Raw genomic sequence first — 22,825 nt, forward strand, 5'->3', positions numbered from 1 at the left:
GTTCTGTAACAGAAGATATTTTCAGTAATGATGAAATCTCATCAGCTAGTCTTTGCTAGGCAGCAAGACCCTGAGGCTTTGAAGCAACTAAACTATGAAGTGAAGGAGTTACTAACATTAAAAACCATTTCTCATTACCACGCTACTATTTTAGAAAGGAGTTGTAGATGCATTTTAGAAGAATTGTGGTGTTACTCAGGGAATTATTGACTAGTAATCCTTACCTCTATACTTGGTAAAATCTGCTGATGGCACAAAGTTGTGTTGGTTAGTTGGGATAAGAAACATCTGTAAGAAACTTGGAGTGACAAGGTAGTCTACCAGGCAGTCAAGTGTCAAATGAAATAAAATGGTCAAGAAATGTAAGCAATACACACTAGCTGGAAAAAAATAAATGACATTTACATCTTGTAACATTCAGTTTAAGTACTGGACATCACTGTAGACAGCTCAGTGAAAACTCAGATCTTGGGTGATATTCTATATATTCACAGACATATATAATGCTGTCTCATCTGGAATGCTATAAGTACTGTATGCCACAGACATTATTCTATGTTAAAATGTTTTTGATAGGAAGGGTCTGAAGAAATGCTATCAGAGTGCTTATGAGGGGGAAAAAAAAACAACTGACTCCCCCCCTCAACACCACCACCCACCCAGCCCCCCCCCCCCCCCAAATCCCAAACACAACCCTTTCAGATGGTGAGAGGCTGAACAGGCTGTAAAGTGTTTTACTTATAGAAATAAAAAGGCATATGATGAGTAGTACTTAAAATACTGAGTGGCAGATCAATTACTTCTTATCTTTCTCACTCATAACATAAAAAAAAGCTGACATTCAAAGACGTTAAAAGGTGAGAAATTCAGAACATATGCAAAAGATTTACAGAATTCATTGCCCCAGGTAGTCATCAGCATCAAGAAAAAAACCTGAATGCTGTGAAACAGTTACTAAAGCCCCCCTTAAAAAAAAAAAAAAAAAAAAAAGCGCCTTCAATTACTTGATATGGGAGCAACAGAATTTAAGTGGATAAATTAACCCCCTCTAGATAAAAGGCGATTATTAAGCCTCTGGTATTAGCTGTCATCAGAGATGGTACTGATTAAGACGGACACTGAATCTGAGCATGAAGAGCAATTCCTATATTCAGTACTATTTAGACAAAAATGAAAAGCTTGCTTTGATGGAATAGGAAGACAGCATTTCTACCACTGCCTGGAATTGTTTTCTACTTTACATCAGAATCACTTCAGTCTTACTGAAGCTTAACTTGAACCATTTCCTTCTTGGCTTTGAATCACGCTATTATTCTAAGATAAAGAGATGCTGGAATGGAAATGTTAAGCATCCTTTTTTAGCAGATAAAGCTGTCACTTCTTCAGCTCTTGTGTGTGCTACAAGGTCTTTTATCTTTATACCACCAGTCTATCACAATAATAATAAAAAAAAAAATTCTCAAACATTGCTTTATGGAGTACACTTTGTAATCATCTTGTAAATGCACTTATTTTGTGACACAGCAATCAGCCTGAGCAAAATGCTTTGCCCTGTTTAGACTATAAATAATTTGTCAGTGTTAATTGATGGTCCTGTATGTAGGTTTTCTGCAACCGTGCCAAAAAAACAGGCTCTTACAAATTCTCTACCACACAACGGAATAAGCAGAACCCTACCACGAATACCAGCTCTCTGAACATTACCTACAACAGCATCTCCACAAAGAGCAAGCAACTTAAAAAAAGAAGCAAACAAATGAACTCTCTCTCCTCCAGCCTTACTGCATTAAAGCAACACATAGTTGACCTTAGGCTTTCAGAGGTTTCCAGGTCTCTCCATGACAATAATTTACAAAGAAACAACCAAAAAATACTGCTAACACTGCAATTCCTTGTTTCAGTCTTCATTCTTTGTCCTGAAACTGTTGAAAAGCATTGTTACAACAAGCTCTGGGGTGATTACAAAGGTAACTTGAGATACAGAGAGGATCGGTGCACTAGATCTTTTTGAAAGAGGATTTATTCATGCTTGCTATAACCCAAAAGACATTAAAAACATATTTTTTTTTAAATTCTTGTTAATTAAAATCTAATTATTCAATGACTGCTCTGTTTGGCATCTCCAAAAAACGCTCAAGGTCTTGAAAGAAAGAAAAGATAACTCAGTGAGCAATTTATCATAGAAGAAGGATTTTCCCCCCCTCTTTTTTACTACTTACCATGCATAATTAATATGTGATAATACTCATAATGAGTTCCCTAAAACAATTAGCAACGCATCTCCAGTGACCTGCTAATCTGAATATAATGCTTTTAGAATTTGGAGGTGTACCAGTCTCTTTGTGCTTACACACTCACCTCACGTAGAAGCAAAGAAGGCTGCAGAACATAATTTCTTATTCTGCATCACATTTCATCAAGTCCCTTAGCAGCTACTTGATACATTATCAAGACAAATGCAAGGAAAAAAAAAATCATTCCTGCCTCCCCACCCCCCAAGTAGGGTACCCCAAAGACTAAGAACCAATTATAATCCTTCTTTCCTCTTCCAGACAGATACATTAAGTGAAAGCAAACCTTGACCAGGTTATTTTTCGCATGGAATTTCAATGAGTTTTTTCATCTCCATAAGACAAATACATCCATAAATAAACATGCACTGCAGTAACAAGGGCAACGTCTGGAACACTTAAGAGCTAAATTACTTTCAAGCCATGCAACATCTCATTTTTCTTCCACAAATATATAATAAAGACTGCCAGCATGGAGGGGGGGGGGATGTGCACACGCAAGCACACATGCCTCAGGAGAAGAAAGAGATAGAAAATCAACCATGTGAACCGAGAGCATGATAACTGAAAACAAAACAAACCAAACAACTTATAACTGTCTCCTTCCTTTCATTGTCTTGTAAATATAAAATAGTGGCCTATTATGGATTTAGGGAAAAGGTGCATGTGTATAGCAGATCTTCAGAAGTCCTGGATTGTTAGATGTGGTGAAATAGCTCACATTCTTCTCTCTACAGCCATGTCCATTACACTTATGAAGCTGGAAGATGAGCTTCACAATCACAGACTTCATCAGCCCGCCTGGGAGACACAAATAAGGGCTACAGGTTTAGACTACTTAGAAGCTGAGGAAGGTGTAGGATTCAGCCAACAGACTGTCCAGCAGCAGATCACATAAAAAGTACATTCCACCAGAGTGCTGTGATCTTCGCAGCCCAAGCTGTAAGCTTCTAGTAGTATTTCAAGATGGAGGTCCCAACACATAAAACTCTACGTTGTTCAATATCTACTTACTTTAAATTGCCTAATAGGCAATTTAAAGGTATAATTTATTAATAATTTATTCCTTTAAATTTCTCCAGTGTCTGTCTGAAATCAACAGCTTCTCCAGCGGGGCAAGGTGGGAGGGAGGTAAAAAAATGTTCTGCTGTTTGTTATTTTGCAGTGCCCCACAGTAGCAGAAATTCAAGAGCTAGGCCAGCGACACATACTAAATACTCAAATCACAACTTGCCATCTAGAAATAAGTCTTCAGTCACACTGCAGAGCAAGAAAAGCAAAGGCTTTATGAATTCAGGAAAACATTCTAGTCAAGAACCTTCCTGAATAAACAGCTGGTGTACCATGTGGCAACTAGAGTAATCCCCAAGGAAACCCCAAAACTGGAAGGCTGAACTCCTCAGGTTGAAGAGTGCTCAAAAAGCTGTCTTCCCCAATTCTTTGAGGAAGTATTTCACACAGTGGGCAAGATAAAGGACGACCCTCTCTTCTGACCTGCTTTAAAAAGAAAACAGAAGTCCCAGATCACTGTTATGTTCTCTGTGGAGTCAATTTTTCCTGACACTTTAGGAGCGCGCTGGGTCTACTTTTCCAATTATGCTTTACAGAAGATTAACTGCAAGAGATGTTTAATTCCTGAGAAATGGACATAGGCTGTTGAGTTTGAGCAATTTTCGATGCACATATGAAAGCCAAAAAAACTCATTTCTCAAAAAACTATAAAGTCAGAGAGGGAGGCTCCTACTGAACTTGGCACCTCATCTTGGTTAGAAGGCAGACAAGTGGAAAAGTCCCGTTCTCAAGCCAATAGATGTACCCTTTCAGATTTCACTTGCTATCACCTCTCAACACTTCAGGGTATGCTTGCATGGAACAATTAAACTAATCTGGGTACACGCAAATGATGCAACATGCTTCATTCACCTCCTAGTCATCCCACGTACAGTCACAGTAATATCTGCCATATGTCACCTAAATTCGTCAAGAGACTGAACCCTGCTTTTGCTTGCAAACTTAAGCACGCCGTGTGTACACAGGAGCAGCAGTTTCAAGCTCTTGTGGCACTGAACGAGCTGCCCAGCAGTCCCACAACCTCCCAGGGACCATCATCCCCACCAAACACACTTCTGCCGAGGAGAGTCTGCTCTGCTCTGTTTGGAAGCTGGCCAATCCGCAGCACAGGACTGCAAGGCTCACGGGAACGCGGAGGGAGCACAGCCTTGCAGGTAAGGGACTCCAAATGGGCACTGTGCAAGTAGTGAGGAAATTCTCTCCAAAAAAGCCCAACAAGAAAACACACACACCAGAAACACCCAAACATCTCAGACCTTCAGTCAGCGCACTAACCGCCTGGCTACACAGGAGTTGGCACCAACAGATCAGATGATGGAGGAAGTTCTTTATTGGCTCTAACCCGTCAACTGTCTAATTTGAATTAACAAACTAAAATTACATCAGTACAGACAAGAAAGTCAACTGGCTTCTTAAAAGAAAAGCCCAATTTCTGCTTTCTACCTCAAAAAGCACCGGCAGCTAGAAAAAGTGGTGGAGCAACACTGATCCCTCTGCACGCAGTAAGCAGCCGCTGGCACGTGCTGTGTCTGGTTCTGTACAGACTGCAGTGTATGGGAACAACGGTCATCTGCTACAAACTCCTCTTCGTCCGTCTGTCCCACTGAATGCAGCCTAACGCTTTAAAAGTCAGGTGTATTATGACCGTTGTGATCGCAGGCTATACCACTGGAAAAAGCAAGTATCTAGCAATACGCTAAAATAACTGGTAAAAATTGTGAGTCCAAGGAGGTAAGTGAGCAGAGCTTGGGTGAATCAGAATGGTTTACACCATGAACAGCTGTTTAGAAGAGTGTTTCAGCTGAGGAAAAATCGGTAACATAGGCCTATTCAAAGGACAGACTAGAGCCAAGGTTGAAGAGATAGCCATTGATGTAGGTTTGACCTAAGTTGAAAAACGTCTGTGTATTTTTACATTTTATGCTTTTGTTATTTCTAAAATAAAATGCCTGATTTGAGAATTGCAAACATTCAGGAAAGAGTGCGAGTCAATTTATTTTTAAAATGGAAAAGGGGCAGATTTATGATGACTAAAATATGTGATTCAACAGCAGGGATTCCAATTTACAGCTCAGTACACCACCTAGAATGGCTGTTCATGCCTTTGGAATTTCTGTACCTTATTTCAAGTAGTCCTAATAAATTCAACCACCAGGTATACACAAGGAATAACAGAAACATCACTAATAAAATAACTGCTTATCTGAAAACCATAATAAGTGAAATACATACACTACACACATGCACTAAAAGTGGTGCAGTTGAAGACGGGGGGAAAAAAAAAGTAGAAACAGGAAAAAAAAGGAGGGGATAAGAAATAGAAAATAGGTTTTGGCATGCTTTAACACAAGATCACAATAATAATAGTCACGTTAAGTGCTAAATCAGCCTTTTTTACCCTCTGTTTTCTTTGTACAATATAGACTAAAATTACAAAATGGTCATAATGTTCTGACTCTCTCTTACTCTTTCACTACATCTTTTGTAGCAAAAAAGTCTCAGAAAATTTCTCTTTGAACTTCTCTTTCCTATGACATAAAAAGTCCACTGAGACTCATAAATCCTAATGCCATTTAATCAGTCTGAAAAATTTTAATGAGCTCTCACTAGATTTGGTACAGAGATTATTCGTAACTATGGGATCAATTAATGAATTAGAAATGGAAGAAACTACAAAGAAATAGTGTTTTAAATTAAGGCGATGATTTACATCACTTGGAACTTTTTCAATAGAACAGATTGATTCTTCATAAGAGAGTTATGACCATTTGTATTACTATAATGTTTTCCTCTTTTTAAACAATGGATACAAATGGTATTTGTTTGTTTTTAAATTGCACTACTAGTAAGGTCCTTTATTTTAACAGAAAAGCTATAGGCAAACCAACCAAAATACTGGAAAGAAAAGCCTTGACCCACCACATCCTCAAGTAGATAAATAATGAATTCATGTGTTTTTAATGACATGAGTATATTGGAAGTATGTATAAATGTTTGCATGGGAATGTCTGAAACCCACTGAGTTAGAGCCATATTTGAAAGAAATTTAGTAGCATAACATTTTTGTTACTATGAAACAAAACTGGTTCAAGATAACACTGAAAAATTATAGTTGATATATCTTATATACAAATACACACAGAAATGGACAATCAGCAAGGTTATTATGAACTCTTTTAAAGCAAAAATTAATATTCTAATTTTTATAAATTCCAAATTGAACAATGTGAGCCCTTTAATTCAAAATGGAACAGAAAAATTTTGTTTAGCGAAAGCACTTTTGTTCCCTTCTTTTTTTTTTTCCAGATCAAATCTGTGAAATCTGTCACCAAATCACAGGATGACTGACATCGGAAGGGACCTCTGGAGGTCACCCGGTCCAGCCCTCCTGCTCAATATCTCCAAGGAGGGAGACTCCACCACCTCTCTGGGTAACCTCTGCCAGTGCTCGGTCACCCTCACAGTAAAAAAGTGTTTCCTGATGCTCAGAGGGAATCTCCTGTGTTTCAGTTTGTGCCCCCTGCCTCTGGTCCTGTCACTGGGCACCACTGAGAAGAGCCTGGCTCTGTCTTCTTTAGCCTCTCTCTTCAGGTATTCATATACTTTAATAAGATCCCTCTGAGCATTCTCTTTTCTTCTTCAGCAAACTGCCCCATCAACCAGGTCGTTCATGAAGATGTTAAGCAGGACTGGACCCAGTACCGACCCCTGGGGCACACCACTAGTATCCAAGTAGACTTCGTGCTGGTGACCACCACTCGCTGGGCTCAGCTGTTCAGAGAGTTTTCAGCCCACCTCACTGCCTGCTCATCTGGCCCATACATCAACAGCTTCCCTATGAGGATCTTATGGGAGAGGGAGTCAAAGGCCTCACTGTAGTCCAGCTAGACAGCAACCACTGCTCTCCCCTCATCCGCCAGGCCAGTCCCTTCATCAAAGAAGTTCATCAAGTTGATCAAGCATGATTTCCCTTTGGTGAAGCTATGCTGCCTGCTCCCGATTAATTCTTGTCCTTAATGTGCCTGGAAATGGTTTTCAGGATTAGTTGCTCCATCACCTTTCCAAGGATCAAGGTGAGGCTAAGCAGCCTGTAGTTCCCTGGGTCCTCCTTCTTGCCCTTCTTCAGGATAGGAGTGACATCTGCTTTCCTGCAGTCTTTGAGCACTTCTCCCAATCACCGTAATTAATCAAAGATTATCAAGAGTGGCTTTGCAATGACACCTGCCAGCTCCCTCAGCACTTGAGGGTGCATCCCATCAGGGTCCATGGACTTAATTCATGTCCAGTTTGCTTAAGTAATCCCTGGCCTGATCCTCTTCCAACAAGGGTACATCTTCCTTGCTCCAGCCTTTCTCTCTGGTCTCTGGGACGTGGCATTCCTCACCTGCTACATTTACTACTTCAGCCTTTTTCATGTGCTGGGTAACCAAGTCCCCCATCTCATTCAACAACAGGCCTACATTTTCCCTAGTCTTCCTTTTATCTCTTATGTACTTACAGAAGCCCTTCTTGTTGTCTTTAACGTCCCTTAGCGTACATAGTTGAATATACCAAATTTCACAGTGGTGTCATCAATGAAACTCCAATTTTGCCTCTGCAGCACATTTTAAAGTTTCCCTTAAAAGGAATGCCTGTTGCAAAAATCTGAAACATAGTAAAATACTAAGTAACTAGAAATTCTAGAAAAATATGGAACAACTTATTTTCCAAATTATGATCATACAAAGGTAGGAAAATAATAAAAAAAAAACCAAACAAAAATAATACTTTGGTAAGTTTTTTTCAATTGTCTAAATAAAATGTATGGAAAAGAACATAGTGTTTTGAACACTGTGGCCTGAAATTTCTACAATATTCAAGCACGCGTTGTTTCTACATGCATAATGGTCCAGCTGGCTTTCATGCAAGTTGCATCTGTGTATTTGAGAGCAGAACTTGGCATATATTTAAAAAAAAAATTGAATGTTAGTAAAAGACAGAATTTCTAGTATTTAATCTGCAGATCACATTTTGATTACCTGACTGATTTAATTAATTACTCAATATGACAGTGCATTGTTACTAGTGTTGGAAGTTCATATGAAACTTCATGCATCACAGGATAGTAAGACCTAGGCTGAATTTGCAGGGTGTGTCTTGTTTGAAATTCCTGTGCTGTAGTTTCATCATTGTGCTTATTAAGTTCCTAGTTAACCAAAGACTGCAAACCAGAAGGTCAGCATTTAAGAAACTACCAGGCGGACAATTATGACATCCTTCAGTGACAGTAAAGCAGACATCATATCCATTTTTATATCATTTTAGAACTGCCTACTTGTATAAGTATGCCTGCACAGCAACAGTCACAGGCTGGTATGCCACTACAGCTAAATTCTGGATTTGGCCTTCGATGGCTACAGTGTATTTTTCACTTGGAGCAGCACTGAAGTTCTGAAGCAAATCTGACAGTCCTCAGTTGCTATGTGATGGTTTGTTTCACTAAGTAGTTTTGGTGTGTACTAGGTTGCTTTAGCAGGAAGCTAAAGTGGAAGTCTCTCCAGGTGCCTATCAAGCAATCTTCAATGCTTAAGCAGACATAAAGCTCCAAAGAACCTTATATAGCTTTCAGCCAGGGATCAGAGTAAATGTAATCCAACAAAAAACATTCAAACCCCATATAGCATAGATGTATGGGCCTAAGCACCAAATATACTGCTCTAATAATTTGTTTCTCTTGAGTCCAATTACTTGCTTATGCAGACATTACCTACACCTCCTGATATTCTGCTGCAAACTTGCATGTTACTGATTTTTAACCAATGAAATCCAAACCTGTAGCTCTATTAGTTCACTGCTTGGGACTAAACACAGCGGATGCCATCACTACACTGCAGTTGGTCGTGAATGTTTCAGATAGTTTCGCATGTACTGTTTTGATTTTCTTCTTGGGAGTTCTGTGCTTGTGCTAAATTCCCACACTACAACGTTTGTGACGTGTGTAGATATGACAAAAAAGTTTAGCTGAATTATCTGCACTAAGGGAACTCTGCTGTTAAACTTCAGATAAAGGAAAGCACGGGTTCAAACATTTATACTCTTCTTCAAAGAAAGGTTGAAGAAAATAACTATACAAAACTACCATGAATACTCTGAAATTTTGTCTAACATACCTTTAAAGTTTAAAATTGTTAAGTGTAATACAGATGCTACTATTACCTTCAAATATTTTTTCATTATTAATACAGCTAAGGCTACTCACTGCTGAATAAATAAAAACATCTACATCACAGTGTCACTGTTTTGTTGTTTGGTTTTGGTTTGGTTTTTTAAATGTTTTTGTCCTTCTTGATTATTACCACCTTCTGACTTTTCTGAAATAGAGCCAAATAAACTAAGAGCTTTGGGAAAGCTTTCCCTCTGGATATTACCATTATGCTCCTCACATGAAGTAACAGTTGAATTTGTCATTAACACAGCTGACAATCAATTTCCTTATCTCTCCTTCAGATACCAGTTACAACCCAGCTTTATATAAATTCTGAATACTTTTTTCTCTTTTACTTTCAGAATTACAGAACAGCTTACAGCCATACCTCCATCCAATTGAAAAGCATGCATTAGACACCTCTTATCCTGTTTCAAAAAACCACACTATACAACATTAAAGGAACACATCCTGATTTTTTGTTCCCTAGACAACAGTTAAGCAAGAAAGAATAATTTTATAAGAAAGCAACATTAAGCTGTGGTTTAAGCTTGTTTTCAACTCCTCTCATACTCCCTCCAAAACCTTGGGCTTCTTCCCAGTATTTGCTCTCATTTGAGTATTAACATGTTTGAAATTCATTAACTGCTTGACTCTAAGGTGAGATTTACAGCCTTGCTGTTCAGATTCTTCAACATTTAGATCATACCATACATACAAGGCCAACTCACACGAGTACCTAACATGTCCATACAACCGCCATCTGCATGAACATGATCATATACATTTATTGTATCTTTTCTGAACATCTAAGTTTCCAAATGAAGCTGATGTACACAGAATGTCAAGAGAACTTCCAACAGAAAAAAAACCAAACAAATCAAAACCAGTTTGGTTAACACTGTTCATAGTATGCCACCTTGCATCAAACTTATTTCACTTTGTATTCCCAGGCAATGCAAATACCATTTAGACTCTGGGTGAGACCTTGAAGTTTGAAAGGCTGAAGAATCTCAGCTAATCATTCTGTATGCATTTGTGTAACCATTTTTTCTTCAACAATCCTATCAAGAAAACAGTAATCACAGTCTAATCCACTTAAAGTTGTTTCTTAAAAATTAGTGTGTCATGCATTTTTCTGCAGTAATGAAACTCCAAAACTTCAAAACTTATGTTCCACTCAGGACAGACAAGAAGTGAGAAAAATATTTTAAGGAGAAAGGCAATTTAATTTAAAATAAAAGTGAAGACATTATTTTAACTAACTCTCAATTTATCTTTCAAATATTCTCCCTACAGATTTCTATTTCAGAGTCAAGTTTGGGAAGTTATATATAAGAGAGAGAACCTAAACTCCTCTACTATTTGAGAAAGATTGCTCAAACTGATCGGTTTTAAATCAGAAAACAAGAATTATGATCTCAGAGATTTAGAATGCAACAGGAAAGAGATGGCTTAGGAAAAATATATGCCCTCTTTACAAAGAAGTATCTTTAATGTTTAGACACTTAAGAGGTAAATCAGCCATGAATGTATGAAAAATAAACTGATCTATGTTTAAATAACTGTTTCCAAACTTTGAGTAGTGAAGTTAAGCTTGCAGATTTATGCACAGAGAAGAAAATCATTACACTTTCCTATTACTGCACACTACCATGTAGTAAATCAGAGCAATCTGCATTACAAACATTATACGTAGTGGGGGGAAATTATGTTTTCCAACAATCTCTTGCTTCAGCAGCATAAACACCTTTGAAAACAGAGGCTGCTGATTTTTATAATATTTATATTAAATCTTATTCTAAGTATTTATCATGTTAAAAAATCCAAATATCCAAATATAGCCCAAAGAGAGTATTCCTAACTTTTCAGTTAATTTGCTCCCACCCCTTCTTACCTTCTCTGGAGGTGCAGGAGGATGAAATCTCTTTGCACAAACTAGAAATGCATCAGGCTCTGGCTTGCCACACTTCACCTCAGGGTCATCTCCCAACACAATATGATGAAAAAGACCAAAGAACTCTTTGTGTCTGGCTGTTTTCATCTGAAATGTCACTTCAGCTGAGCTGGTGGCAACAGCTATGGGTATGTTGTGTTTGTGTAAATGACGTATCAGCTTATCAACCCCTGCAAGACAAATATATACATTTTATTTTTATATATATGCATATATGTAGGTACCTACATACAATGTATTTAGCAGTACTTCAACAATGGTGTCTTACTGGCTATAACAACCTATTTCAATCAGTTAGTGTAGAAGAAAATTCTTGCAATATCTGAAACGTTCCTTCTCCACACAAAAATCATGGAACATTCCTCAAGGTATATACTTGTTCTGTCATCAAATGATGCTTTTCTCAAAATACGCCAAAAATGGGTTCAATGTAATTGCCTTGGTACACCCACCACCCACTAGAAGCTCCTTAAGCAATGTCCCCCAAATTACGTGTATTTATTACTTCAAACTCTCTGTGAGTTTCTCTAAGTGAGAGAAGCACACAGGGGAACATTTTCTTTTATAGAGTTACACTCCTGAAAAGGGAAAAAAAAAAAAATAAAAATTCAAAGTCAAAGAAATATACTCTTCTCACTGAATTGTATAGTTTTAATTTCTGAAGCAGGTATCCAACTGGCTTAAACCAGCCCCTAAGAGAGCTCAGTTTCTCTCTTCTGCAATTACTAAAGCAAGTAACACTGGGCAGAGGAAGGGAGCTGTCAGTCACAGTTGTTAATACCAGAGCTTTATCTGATTTATCTTTATCTGATGCTGTGAACCCAGAGTAATGAACACCTCAAGCCTAATGGGTAGAAACTTCAATCTGAACCCGTCTTCTAGAGAAGGTTAATGCAGGGAACAGTGAGAACACAGCAGTCTGTGTAAGAGGGAAACATACTTCATTATTTGGTGCAAGTTTTGAGTTTCCTATGCAGAGGTTTCAATGCAGCATTCTAAATGCTGGATACCTGTCCCAGACAAAACTATCAGCAGTGTCTAATGGAGAACAAGAGCGGACACCCAGTCTTTACCAATCCACATGAGAAAATCCCGCCAAATCTGAAAAATCATTTGGGCTTGGCTTCATATCCCATGTGATCCAGCCTTTCTGCTCCATTTGACAATTCTATAAACAACAATCTTATCTGCAGTACATTTTTCCCAAGCATAGTCATATGCCCAACTTTGAGAATTAACAATTACTACTGATAATAAAGTGTGCAGATTAGTAAATTGGTGCATTAACTAACCCATCTATCTGGAAATATGACCTGTAGATGTGGCCCTCTGCAGATTTCTTCTGTATTCTCCAGAATCTAATCAACCAATTAGTAACTGACACTTCCAGCTCCATGCTTGTACTTGAAGACAGCCTTTAAACTATAAATACATGCACTTCTGTGATGTTAGGTTTCCAGTTGGACAGAAGTAACAAGCATTATTCCTCATCTAATGCCAATGCATCACCCATTTAAAGCCTTCCTATGCCCCTTTAAATGGTTATACTAACAGTAAGCAAGTGCATTTTTTCCCAAACGATGCTACTCTCTCCTCTTACCGAAATATGATGCTAAATACAAGTTAACTTTTTATTCCAGATACAGATTATGTCTTCATTCTGAAACACGTGAACTAAGTCCATATTAAATTAATGGAAGTACTAAGATCTCTCAATGTAAAGCAGTAGCCTAAATGTCTTTTTTTAAAATAAAATGCATTAATTCGAAGGAATTTATTCTAAATAATCTGCAACATTTAGCCAGGCTAGCATATTGTGTGCGTAGTAATATAAAGAAGTTTAAAGATTACACAAGAAGACTTTTCCTATCTTCTATGCCCTTGCTACGATATTGTTAGTTTTCTCTAAAGTTGTGCTCTTTTCAAATAACTGATTTTCTTCAGTCCCACTGCATTACAGCTTCAGTTCATCTGTCACAAGGTATGTTTATTCTATGTTTCTACTGGAGGTAGCACTGCTGCAGAAAGGTTATTTCTTCAGGGTTCTCTCTTATATACCCCCCACCACATCATTATTTCAGTGTGTAAATGTGTGTGTGTGTTTACTTTCTCTTTTTTACTTCCGTCACTACAAGGAAGTTAAATGCAGCTGTCCCTAATAGCTCCAGAAAGTAAAGACTTACATTATTCAGAAAGTGCACTTTAATAAAAATATGCTATTTAAAAAATGATTATTTGCATATGTGTGAACATAGCAAGACAGATTAGGAAAAAAATACAAGGGGAAGATCAGCAGCATAAAAAAAAAATAATAAATTGCATATGGAAGAATAGCTAGCATAACTTAACAAGCTCAAGACAGTAGCAGTTGAAAAATATTTTCATTCCAGGTTTGTTATTTCTTTGTAAAAGCTATAGATCAAAAAAGTCTATTTTTGTTTGCATCAATTACCGCCAGTATAGCTCTAGACACTTTGCCACCACATCAAATTACTGACACAATTATCGTACTAATTCAGCATATAATTCTTCATTAGGAAGATAATATCTTTCTTAGTATCTTTCTTGTGCTTTTTTTACAGAAAACATCAACAGAACGGGAAGTAGGGAACTGCTTTACAGATCTGTAAGAAACTTCCCCTGGCATATACTTTGTCATTATATCCCCTATAGCTACACAGATTTTTTTCAATCAAATGAAGACTTCAGTTACATCAAAACCAACCAATTAAAAACTAAATGGCTATGAAGAAGCACAGTGAAAATTCCTGCAAACTCGCTAACTTCTAAACTTACTTGTAGCTACCATGTAAGGGATTGATGCCCATCCATCAGAGAGGGACCCATCTACTAGGATTCCTGGGACCATCTTCCACCCCTCCTACTGAAAGCTTAGCCACATGCAGCAAGTTCTTTATTTTTTTTCTTTTTCTTTGAGCATCTTTGATTGAAAACAAAAAATAAAGAAAGATCAAAAGAAATAAGGATCTTGGTTTTTCCAGCGAAAGGATATGCTCCTAATGTGGTACACATGCAATTAACAATGTTAGGCAGTACAACATAAATTCTTCAAGTAGTCATAAAAAAATCCAGGAATAAATATCCCACATTGCTATGCTTTATTTCCAAATGTACCCTTTCATTTCAAATAATCAAAAAGGTAAATACTGCTTCTTTCCTCTATCTCTTCAAACATTAAGTTTTGGAATAGACACAGAAGTTTACTATATTCTAAATGTAATAGTTAAACATCAGTGTCTATTGGAAAGAAAAGGTGAAAAGAATTCTAAGCTGAATTTAGTTACAGAAGCTGAAAAGAAGAAGGATCAACTTTAAATGTCAGCATCTTTAAAACCCGATTAATCACAAATGTCAATGAAGTTAACAACTTTGGAAAAAGAAAAAGAAAATGAACCAAACCAACAGAAAGGAGATTTCTTCTGAGACCACAGATGCATTTAAAAGGAAGAGATCAGCACTTATGTTCTTAAAGTTACAGAAAAGCATGTATTTTTTATATATATATATTTTTTTTTTTTTTTAAAAAAAGTAAATATTATTCCTTCATTAGACTCCCAATGTGGTGTTTGTTCTCCTTACATTCAGCTGAAACCATGGTGACTAATACATTGGATCAAATGACAAACTAAAATTAAGACTTATACCGAACAACAAAACCCTTGGGCTAACTGTCACATTTTCCTTTTCATTGACTAATACAAACATGTACAGCAGGAGTTCAGGAAACCAAATAATGCTACGCTAAAATGATCTAACAACAGTCCCTATCTAATTATTTATACGCTATAACAACACTGTTTTCTACATGATTTTTTTTTTCAGTTATCACATTTTATAATCAAATGGCATTATTCATTATGAAGTGAAAATTAACAAGACATAACTCCTGAGAGCTAATTCAAATTGATGGAAAACAAAGGGAATTTTTATTTTCCTTTTAGCTTTATACAGACATGAGCTCTGTGTCATATAGAATACTTCAGAATGGTGAACACCACATACATTTTTGCTACATTCTATTTGACATGCTTTCACATTTTCGTATCATCCCTCTTCTTGTGTTTGTCTACCACTGAACAGAACACTGTTCTTAACTTATGCCACTTCTGGAACTCCAGATGCAGACCTATTTCACGTGAAATGCCTCCAGACAAATTATGAGATAATATAAAGCTTTTCTATTTTTTTCTAATATAAGTCTCCAATCAAACTTTTGTCTTACAAAGCATTTTTTTATTTTTCTCTTTTCCTAAAGTGAAGTTTCTATGAACGTGTTATAGTAGAGTATAAGAATGCTTTTCAAGATAGAGAAGAAAGTGATCTCCATCATAAACTGGGCAAACATATGAGACAGGGAAGAGGATTATTCATGCCGCTTCAGCACTGAACCATAATTTCAGTTTCCTCTCTTCACCAGTTGAATGATTTCTGGTGTTCATATTTCTGCTTGCAGTTGATTCATTTGAAGGCATAACTACACCATGATGCAGACAATCACACACTAAGCTCTGCCAGTACCTTAACCTGAAAATCCACTCTTTGATGGTCTTAAAAGCACAAAGTCCTACAGTCTTACAGCTTTAGGAATACAGCTGGCTTGTGTGCTGCCAGCGTAGGGCGCAGGAACAAGGTCAAATAAATGCCCAGGTCTACACAGACCGTCCCACGGTATTTTCTAAAGTCTGTTTCAATCCTAAAAAGATGAATATAAGCTACGGAAGAAAAAGCCCTTAAAAAATGAACGGAACTCCCCAAGGCCTTATCTTAAGAAAAAGCATACATTGTAAACAGGACCACAAGAAGTTAGTATCCTACAATTTACAAAGTAGCTTTTATGAAAGTTAAGCTTCAAAATCACGTTACAGGAGCTCCTACCTGGCTGAGGTGGCCTCAAATAAGCAAAAAGTGGCATTTTTTTGTGGCAAATCCTTTCATGAACATCACAGCGTACTATACCTTTCTTGCATCTCTTTAGTCCTTCCATGGGTGCCACCTAGGTACTAATTATATCTGATTTCTAATTAGTAGTATTTAAACCATTATGTAATCCCAGGAAGAGAAACAGGAACTCAGTGGGCAATGGGGGGGAAGGGGTGGAACTGCGTGTGCGCACGTGTGTATGTTTTTAAATTTGTTATTTGAACGCTAACATGTTCTGCTAGAGAGGATATTTAGCAGACACCTCCCCATTTTTCCCCACCCTCAAACAAAACCCAGACAGCTTGCAGGGGTTTCAGTTCTGCACCAACCATCATAGATAATATTCCTTCATAGTTTTCAACTTAGTTATGGTGTTAACCAATTTAAGAATATTTGGGGCAAGCTGGAACAGAGAGCTATCATATACATTAATACCTTATATTCTTCCAAATGAGTGTTGACCTTATTCAAGCAATTAGTGTCGGACATCTAATAGTTGGAGAAATAGTATAACGTAGGATTACTTTGGTTCGAGACAGTAAATAATGAAAAAAAAAAAAGCAACCAAACCAAACCAAACACCATAAATACAGCACATTCCTTACACTAATTAAAAGCAAGCATCAAGTAGCCAATGATACCAGGTTATATTGTGAAGTTTCCGTAGATTCTGCCTGTTCATTTTCAGATTCAAGTGAAAGTTTAAGCTAAACTATTACAAAAAGCTAAAGGCTACATGTACAGAAATGATAAAAGCTTCAGAAAGACTTAAAATGATTATTTTGTGTCTTCCTCTGCTGCTTTTTTAGAAAGCAAACACATCATAGAATCATAGAATGAATCATAGAATGGTTTGGGTTGGAAGGGACCTTAAAGATCATCTAGTTCCAACCCCCCTGCCATGGGCAGGGACACCTTCCACTAGACCAGGTTGCTCAAAGCCCCATCCAACCCAGCTTCCAGGGATGGGGCATCCTGGGCAAACTCTCTGGGCAACCTGTGCCAGTGCCTCACCACCCTCATAGTGAAGAAAAAGCCCCAAAATAGCAAATGGGTATTTTAAAACCAATATGAAGATGACTTTCTATGCCCAAAAGCTTCTCCACAGTTCAGTTACTTTAATGAAAGATATTCTCATTTAAAACCTTCTCTCACACAAGCCTCAAGTCATTGTGATTATAGTAACAACATTACTGTTATCTACAACTGCTGTGTATCCTTTGACATAGTTTTGGGGACTACAGAAATACTTTAGAAAAAGTGAGTTATTTAGGACATTTTACTTTAAATTGTCTTATCCCTCTTCCCAGTTATTTACTAGTTATTTGATTATTTATCCAGTTAAATTCCTGTGCTATTCTTATTTTTTGTCTGTATTTTGTAATCACAATATGTAATTTGGTCTCCAGTTAATTTTAATTGTTGAAAAGATACTCATTCTCCTTACTTCAATAAGCTATACTGGCCACTCTGATTTGACAATTTATTCATGAGTACTATTAGTCAAATTTATTTTATTGTCAACTGTAATTATAAGCCAGAGGAACAATTCTCTCCCTAAACTTTTTGATAAGAAATGTGCTTCTTTGAAAAATGGGGCGTGGTATTGAAACATGGTACAAAGTTCTTTTTAATCAAGAAACTCCCCTGTATTTCATGGGCAACCAAATCTTTTCCTATGTATATTTTATTGTATCTACATATGATTGAGTTTTCTTGGACTTTTTTTTAATGAGCTACTTACTCTCTTCCAAAAAATACTCATTTTTGTTTTCATTTTTTGGAGCTCAGCTACACTATGTAGCCTGTGCTAATATAACTATACTTGCTAAGTCTTGTAGCTGACATGCAGCATATTCTGCAGAAGAAACAATATGGCTACAGGCTTTTTTAAAGAATACTCTCTTGATCAACAGATTTTTGCCCTGTACACTGAAATTCCTGTTGGAAGAACTGTACCGGTCACCAAGCGCTTTCTTCACATAGCTTGCACACAAATTATGAGCCCAAATACAACTTCACACTCTTTTTGCAGACTTTCAGCACTCCCTCTAAGATCTTCATACACATCTATCACAGTGTTGCTCCTCATTCACCCCAGTGTAGATAACAGTTACCTTTCTACTCACACTAACAGCATGAAAACAGAGGACACCTGCCCTCTGGGGCACCAAAATCAAAGCTCTTCAGAAACCCATATTCAAGCCCACTTCATTTTGTTGTAATGTTACACAAAACAAGCTGTCTGAGAGCATTCAGTGTGTATTTGGAAAAGATTTACTGCTGAGAAAGAACCTAAAGGAAACCAAAGTGCTCCATGCATTGTTTAAATTAACTATGTACATGCATTGTGCATGCTTTGTATGATTTATGTCCAGTTGTGCACAAATGGAAATCTTAAGGATAAATATAGCCTCTTTATGAAAAGACTGCTCCTCTTTTTCAAAATTATTTACAGTTTCTACACTGACTGTGGTATCAGACCAAACTTAAAGCTCTTCAAGATTTCATTACTCGCTTTAATCAAAGAAAAGCTAACATTTCCACTCAGAGCTTTGTCAAGTTTATTAGATTTCTAGCCAATTCAAAGATAATTCTTTAGAATTCATAAAAATGATCCTATAGTAAAAAGCCTCAGCAGCCTCTGACACTAAAAGCACCCAACAACAACAACAAAAATAATCTCACGTAGAAGAAGCAGCTGTCTGTTCACTTAAGTCACAAACTGATTAAAAAAATGTTTTTAATGTAGTCTGGTGTGTTACAACAGTTGCAAGCCCATCAGCACAGTGCTATTGATTATCTACACTTGCTCTCAATTCTGAAGTGAAGTCAGCATTGCTGCTGTGAAGGTGAGAGCGTGACAGAGGTGGGGCTATCCATCATTCGGTGTAATTGCCATGAATCTGATCAGACTATGGAAACGCTACTCTCAGATCCACCTGTTTCTTTTTTGTTCTGAGATATTAAAAATGCTATCTGCAATGGTATGTTACCTTTTCACTGAGCTACGAAAGCATAGGTGGAAACTAATAATCTGTTTACCAATTTGGAAGGTAATTGGCTATTAATAAAGAATTCTACCTTCTGATCTTATTGCTCTCTAAAAAGTACCAGAGATCCTTTCTGGCGGCAGAGACTCCCTGTTCATCAAATTGATAATCTCATTTAATCTGGACATACTGACACATGCATGGCCATGCAAAAAATATAAGTACTAAATTTAACACAATTCAGAACCTCTGTCAGCTGTGTTGCTGACTTCCTGGTAAAAGCATTTTTTGGGTTGCAATCCTTCAGGACTTAATGCAAAGGCCAATGCTTGAAATCAGCCAAACAGACAGCATCATTCTGTATTTGCAGCTAATTGACTGATCTCTAGGGGTTACAGGCTCACTGAGCCCAGCATGGACTCACTAAAGTTTCCTACCATTAAAACAATAATAGCAAGGAAAAGAAAAGATAACATGGTGGGAAGTCTGTTTAACTGTTAAGGGCACAACATGAATCAAGGAAACAATAGCTAAGCAAACTTGACTGCTAGTTGAATGGAACTGCTCAAGAAAAAAAATATATATGACTTTCAGAGTGAGCTGCCATTGAGCAGCTCTTTTTCTTTCTTCTCTTTTTATGATTTCTGACTGGCTTCATTTGGTACTAAAACTGAGCTATGAAATTACCTCCTCATGTCTGCAAGAGACAGTCAACGGTACCTGAACTGGAAAATAGTTTGCACATCACATTCTGCACTGGCTGAACAGGAGCTGCAACAAAGAAATCCCAGTTATCATGAAAATGACCAAGGAATGGAAAACGTCTGAAAGGTATACACAATCACAGAATCCTTAAGGATCTGTGCTTTGTGATGCTGATGAGCCAAAACCCAGAGACTGCTATGAAAGAATGGCATTAATTTCATAACCCTGACATGATTATACTAACAGTTGGCAGCTACGTAACTTGGAGTTAGGTTTTTCTGACTCTGTATATTCTGGGTTTATGTTAAGCAAAAGCACACCAATACATGTATAGGTAAGCGTACATATGCATGGTTTTCTTCTGCTCCACTTTTCACTCCTTATTCTTCTGACAATTCACTTCCATGCAATATAGTACTGCATTTACAGAAACAGAAAGTCTACTATGTTACTCTTGCAGATAATGTCTGTACTCTGACATAAATATTTAGAAAAGCAGCACAAGTGGCAGCCCTGTCATTTTGTCAGCATTGTCTTGGATTAATTCCTTCCTCCACTGAAATCAAAGCCAGTCTTCCCTAAGTTTCTTTCAGAACTAAAAATCAATCTAACTGTAAAAAACTCTCAAATAGTTATCAGAAAATTCCACATTAGAAATGGATATACCGTCTTCATAGATGAAATCTGTATTTTGACCACAGCCCGATGTACTGAAGCTTGTCAGTCACTTCAGCTATACCGAAATAGTCAAAATTCCATCTTCAACCACTAATGTCTCAGAATTGTTGTACATTAAGTGGTATGGCTGTGATACAGCTTGTCAGGCAAAGAGTTGCTTTGCCAATAGTATATTCATACAACTTCCACACCATCCTTAACCATTACTGACATACCTGTCAATTACTTGAGTAGGAATTAACAGTTATTGCTGGCAAAACATGTGTATAGCTCATTCTGTGTCCAGAAACAAGTGCTCCTTTGCTTGAGTCACTTTTTCAAACACAGCTGGTCATCATTCACTGCTCTCCACCAATCCAAATCTGAATCTTGTTTTTTTTGAAAAACTGTAGAAATTGATTGAAAAATAGAACCTCACCTGCCTATTAACTGCCAAAAGATGGCCAGAGACTCAGCATGTCAGCCATCTTATTCCATTAATAAATATGACAATTAACTTTCACTTCCCTGTATTTACCTGTAACTATCTGAAAGATCATTTTAGCCAGAGAACATTGTAAATTCAAAATGACACCACAGTCTTACATCTTAAACAACACCTGCATGAAGTCCATTCTTGATTAAAGAACATTAAGAGGCTGTAGAATAAATCCACAAGGATCACCTTAATAAATATCCTCAGAAAATACAAAAGGGCGGAAGAAAAGTATCAGATTAAAAAATCTGGTTATCAGATTGAAGAACAAGTCAGTCCTTAATGAAAGTAACTAGCTGGAGCCACTCCTTTCTAGATTATTAGCTGACATCAACCTGGTTTTCTCAAAATTCATGGCAAATTCAGCTTGTATCTCATATGCTGCTACCAAGTAAAGTACAGATTCCATTACTTCAGTGACCAAGGCTGCCTTTGCTCCCAACAATGGCCAGTGAACATGAAGTATTTAAGTTCACACCAATTCTGCTTTAGAAAATAGTCTGAAGAAAGTTATCACATGTATTTAGTTGAACTGAAAAGATAATCGGTTGAACAATTCTGGCGATGATAAAAATCTTTACTTGCTTGTCCCAGTAAAAATTTTGCTTGTTTCACCTATAATAGCCCAGCTTCAGCAAGTCCAGAATTCACTTTTTGAAGGCAGGAACAGCACAAAACCTCATGTTTCCTTCGGCTAATCTGTTCCATCACCTCTCTGCAACTCTGTTCAAGCCAGCTCAGCCACATTATCACAATCCTCAGCAGGCACAGAATATCCTCTTAATGGCATCTATTACCTGTGCTGTTATATTACCACAACTCTGCTTTATGTCTCCTAACATTTCACCCAATCTGTCCATCTGGCATTTTCTAAGCCCAGACTAGGGTTTTTTTGTTTGTCTTGCAAAAGATACAGCTGCAAAGTTAGTCCCAGAAGTTTGACATGAAAAATGAAAAACACATCCCTCCATCTTTCTTGTTTTCCTGGAGAGTTTAACTAGGCTTACAGTTTTAGGTGGATCTGTAAGTGAGAAAGATGCCATTTGAAAAATCTTGCATATAAGACATCAGAGAGATAACTAAAATTGGCTGCACAAAATACTCAACTTTTTAAGCTGCCTAAAAGAGTTACACCTTTTCTTTTTGCTGCCTGTTATTTATTCCTAACATATCACGTATTTTTAACTTTCATCCTCTTAAGGCATTATGAAACCAGGTATAAAAAAGCATCTAAAAATTAAAACATCATTAATGCGCTGTAGAGATTGTCAGAACAAACAAGCATGCATTCAAAAAGAAAAAATTGCAGTAGTTAGACTTGTTATAGTGACATGTAGTTATTTCACTTCTAATACTTCTTTTTATTCCTCCCCCTTTCCTCCCTCCTCCCTTTTTTTTCCTTCATAAATTATTGGTATTTGCTCCAGGAAGTTTAACACTGTAAAAAAAGTTAATAGCAATACTAGCTTTAGGTATTGCTTGTCTCGCACGGCTGAGGATTCTTCTCTAAGCATTTCAGATGTAAATGTA

At 37.2% G+C, this 22,825-nt stretch overlaps 1 protein-coding gene across 2 annotated transcripts in view; it reads right to left on the minus strand.

Annotated features, from left to right (window-relative positions):
• PUDP (pseudouridine 5'-phosphatase) overlaps window positions 1-22,825 on the minus strand; it is a 72,616-nt gene that overhangs the window by 19,495 nt on the left and 30,296 nt on the right. The window contains exons 3-4 of one of the 2 annotated variants that reach the window (XR_012654421.1): window positions 11,444-11,673; window positions 7,861-8,006 (exon numbers count right to left, since the gene is read on the minus strand). Coding sequence is in view for 1 of the 2 variants with exons in the window: in XM_075057604.1 (XP_074913705.1) it covers window positions 11,444-11,673 (230 nt within the window). In the remaining variant the exon portion in view is untranslated. The remainder of the gene's footprint in view (window positions 1-7,860; window positions 8,007-11,443; window positions 11,674-22,825) is intronic. The other variant, XM_075057604.1, reaches the window with a different exon arrangement.

The sequence above is a fragment of the Buteo buteo genome, chromosome 25, assembly GCF_964188355.1.
Source record: "Buteo buteo chromosome 25, bButBut1.hap1.1, whole genome shotgun sequence".
Classification (NCBI taxonomy): domain Eukaryota; kingdom Metazoa; phylum Chordata; class Aves; order Accipitriformes; family Accipitridae; genus Buteo; species Buteo buteo.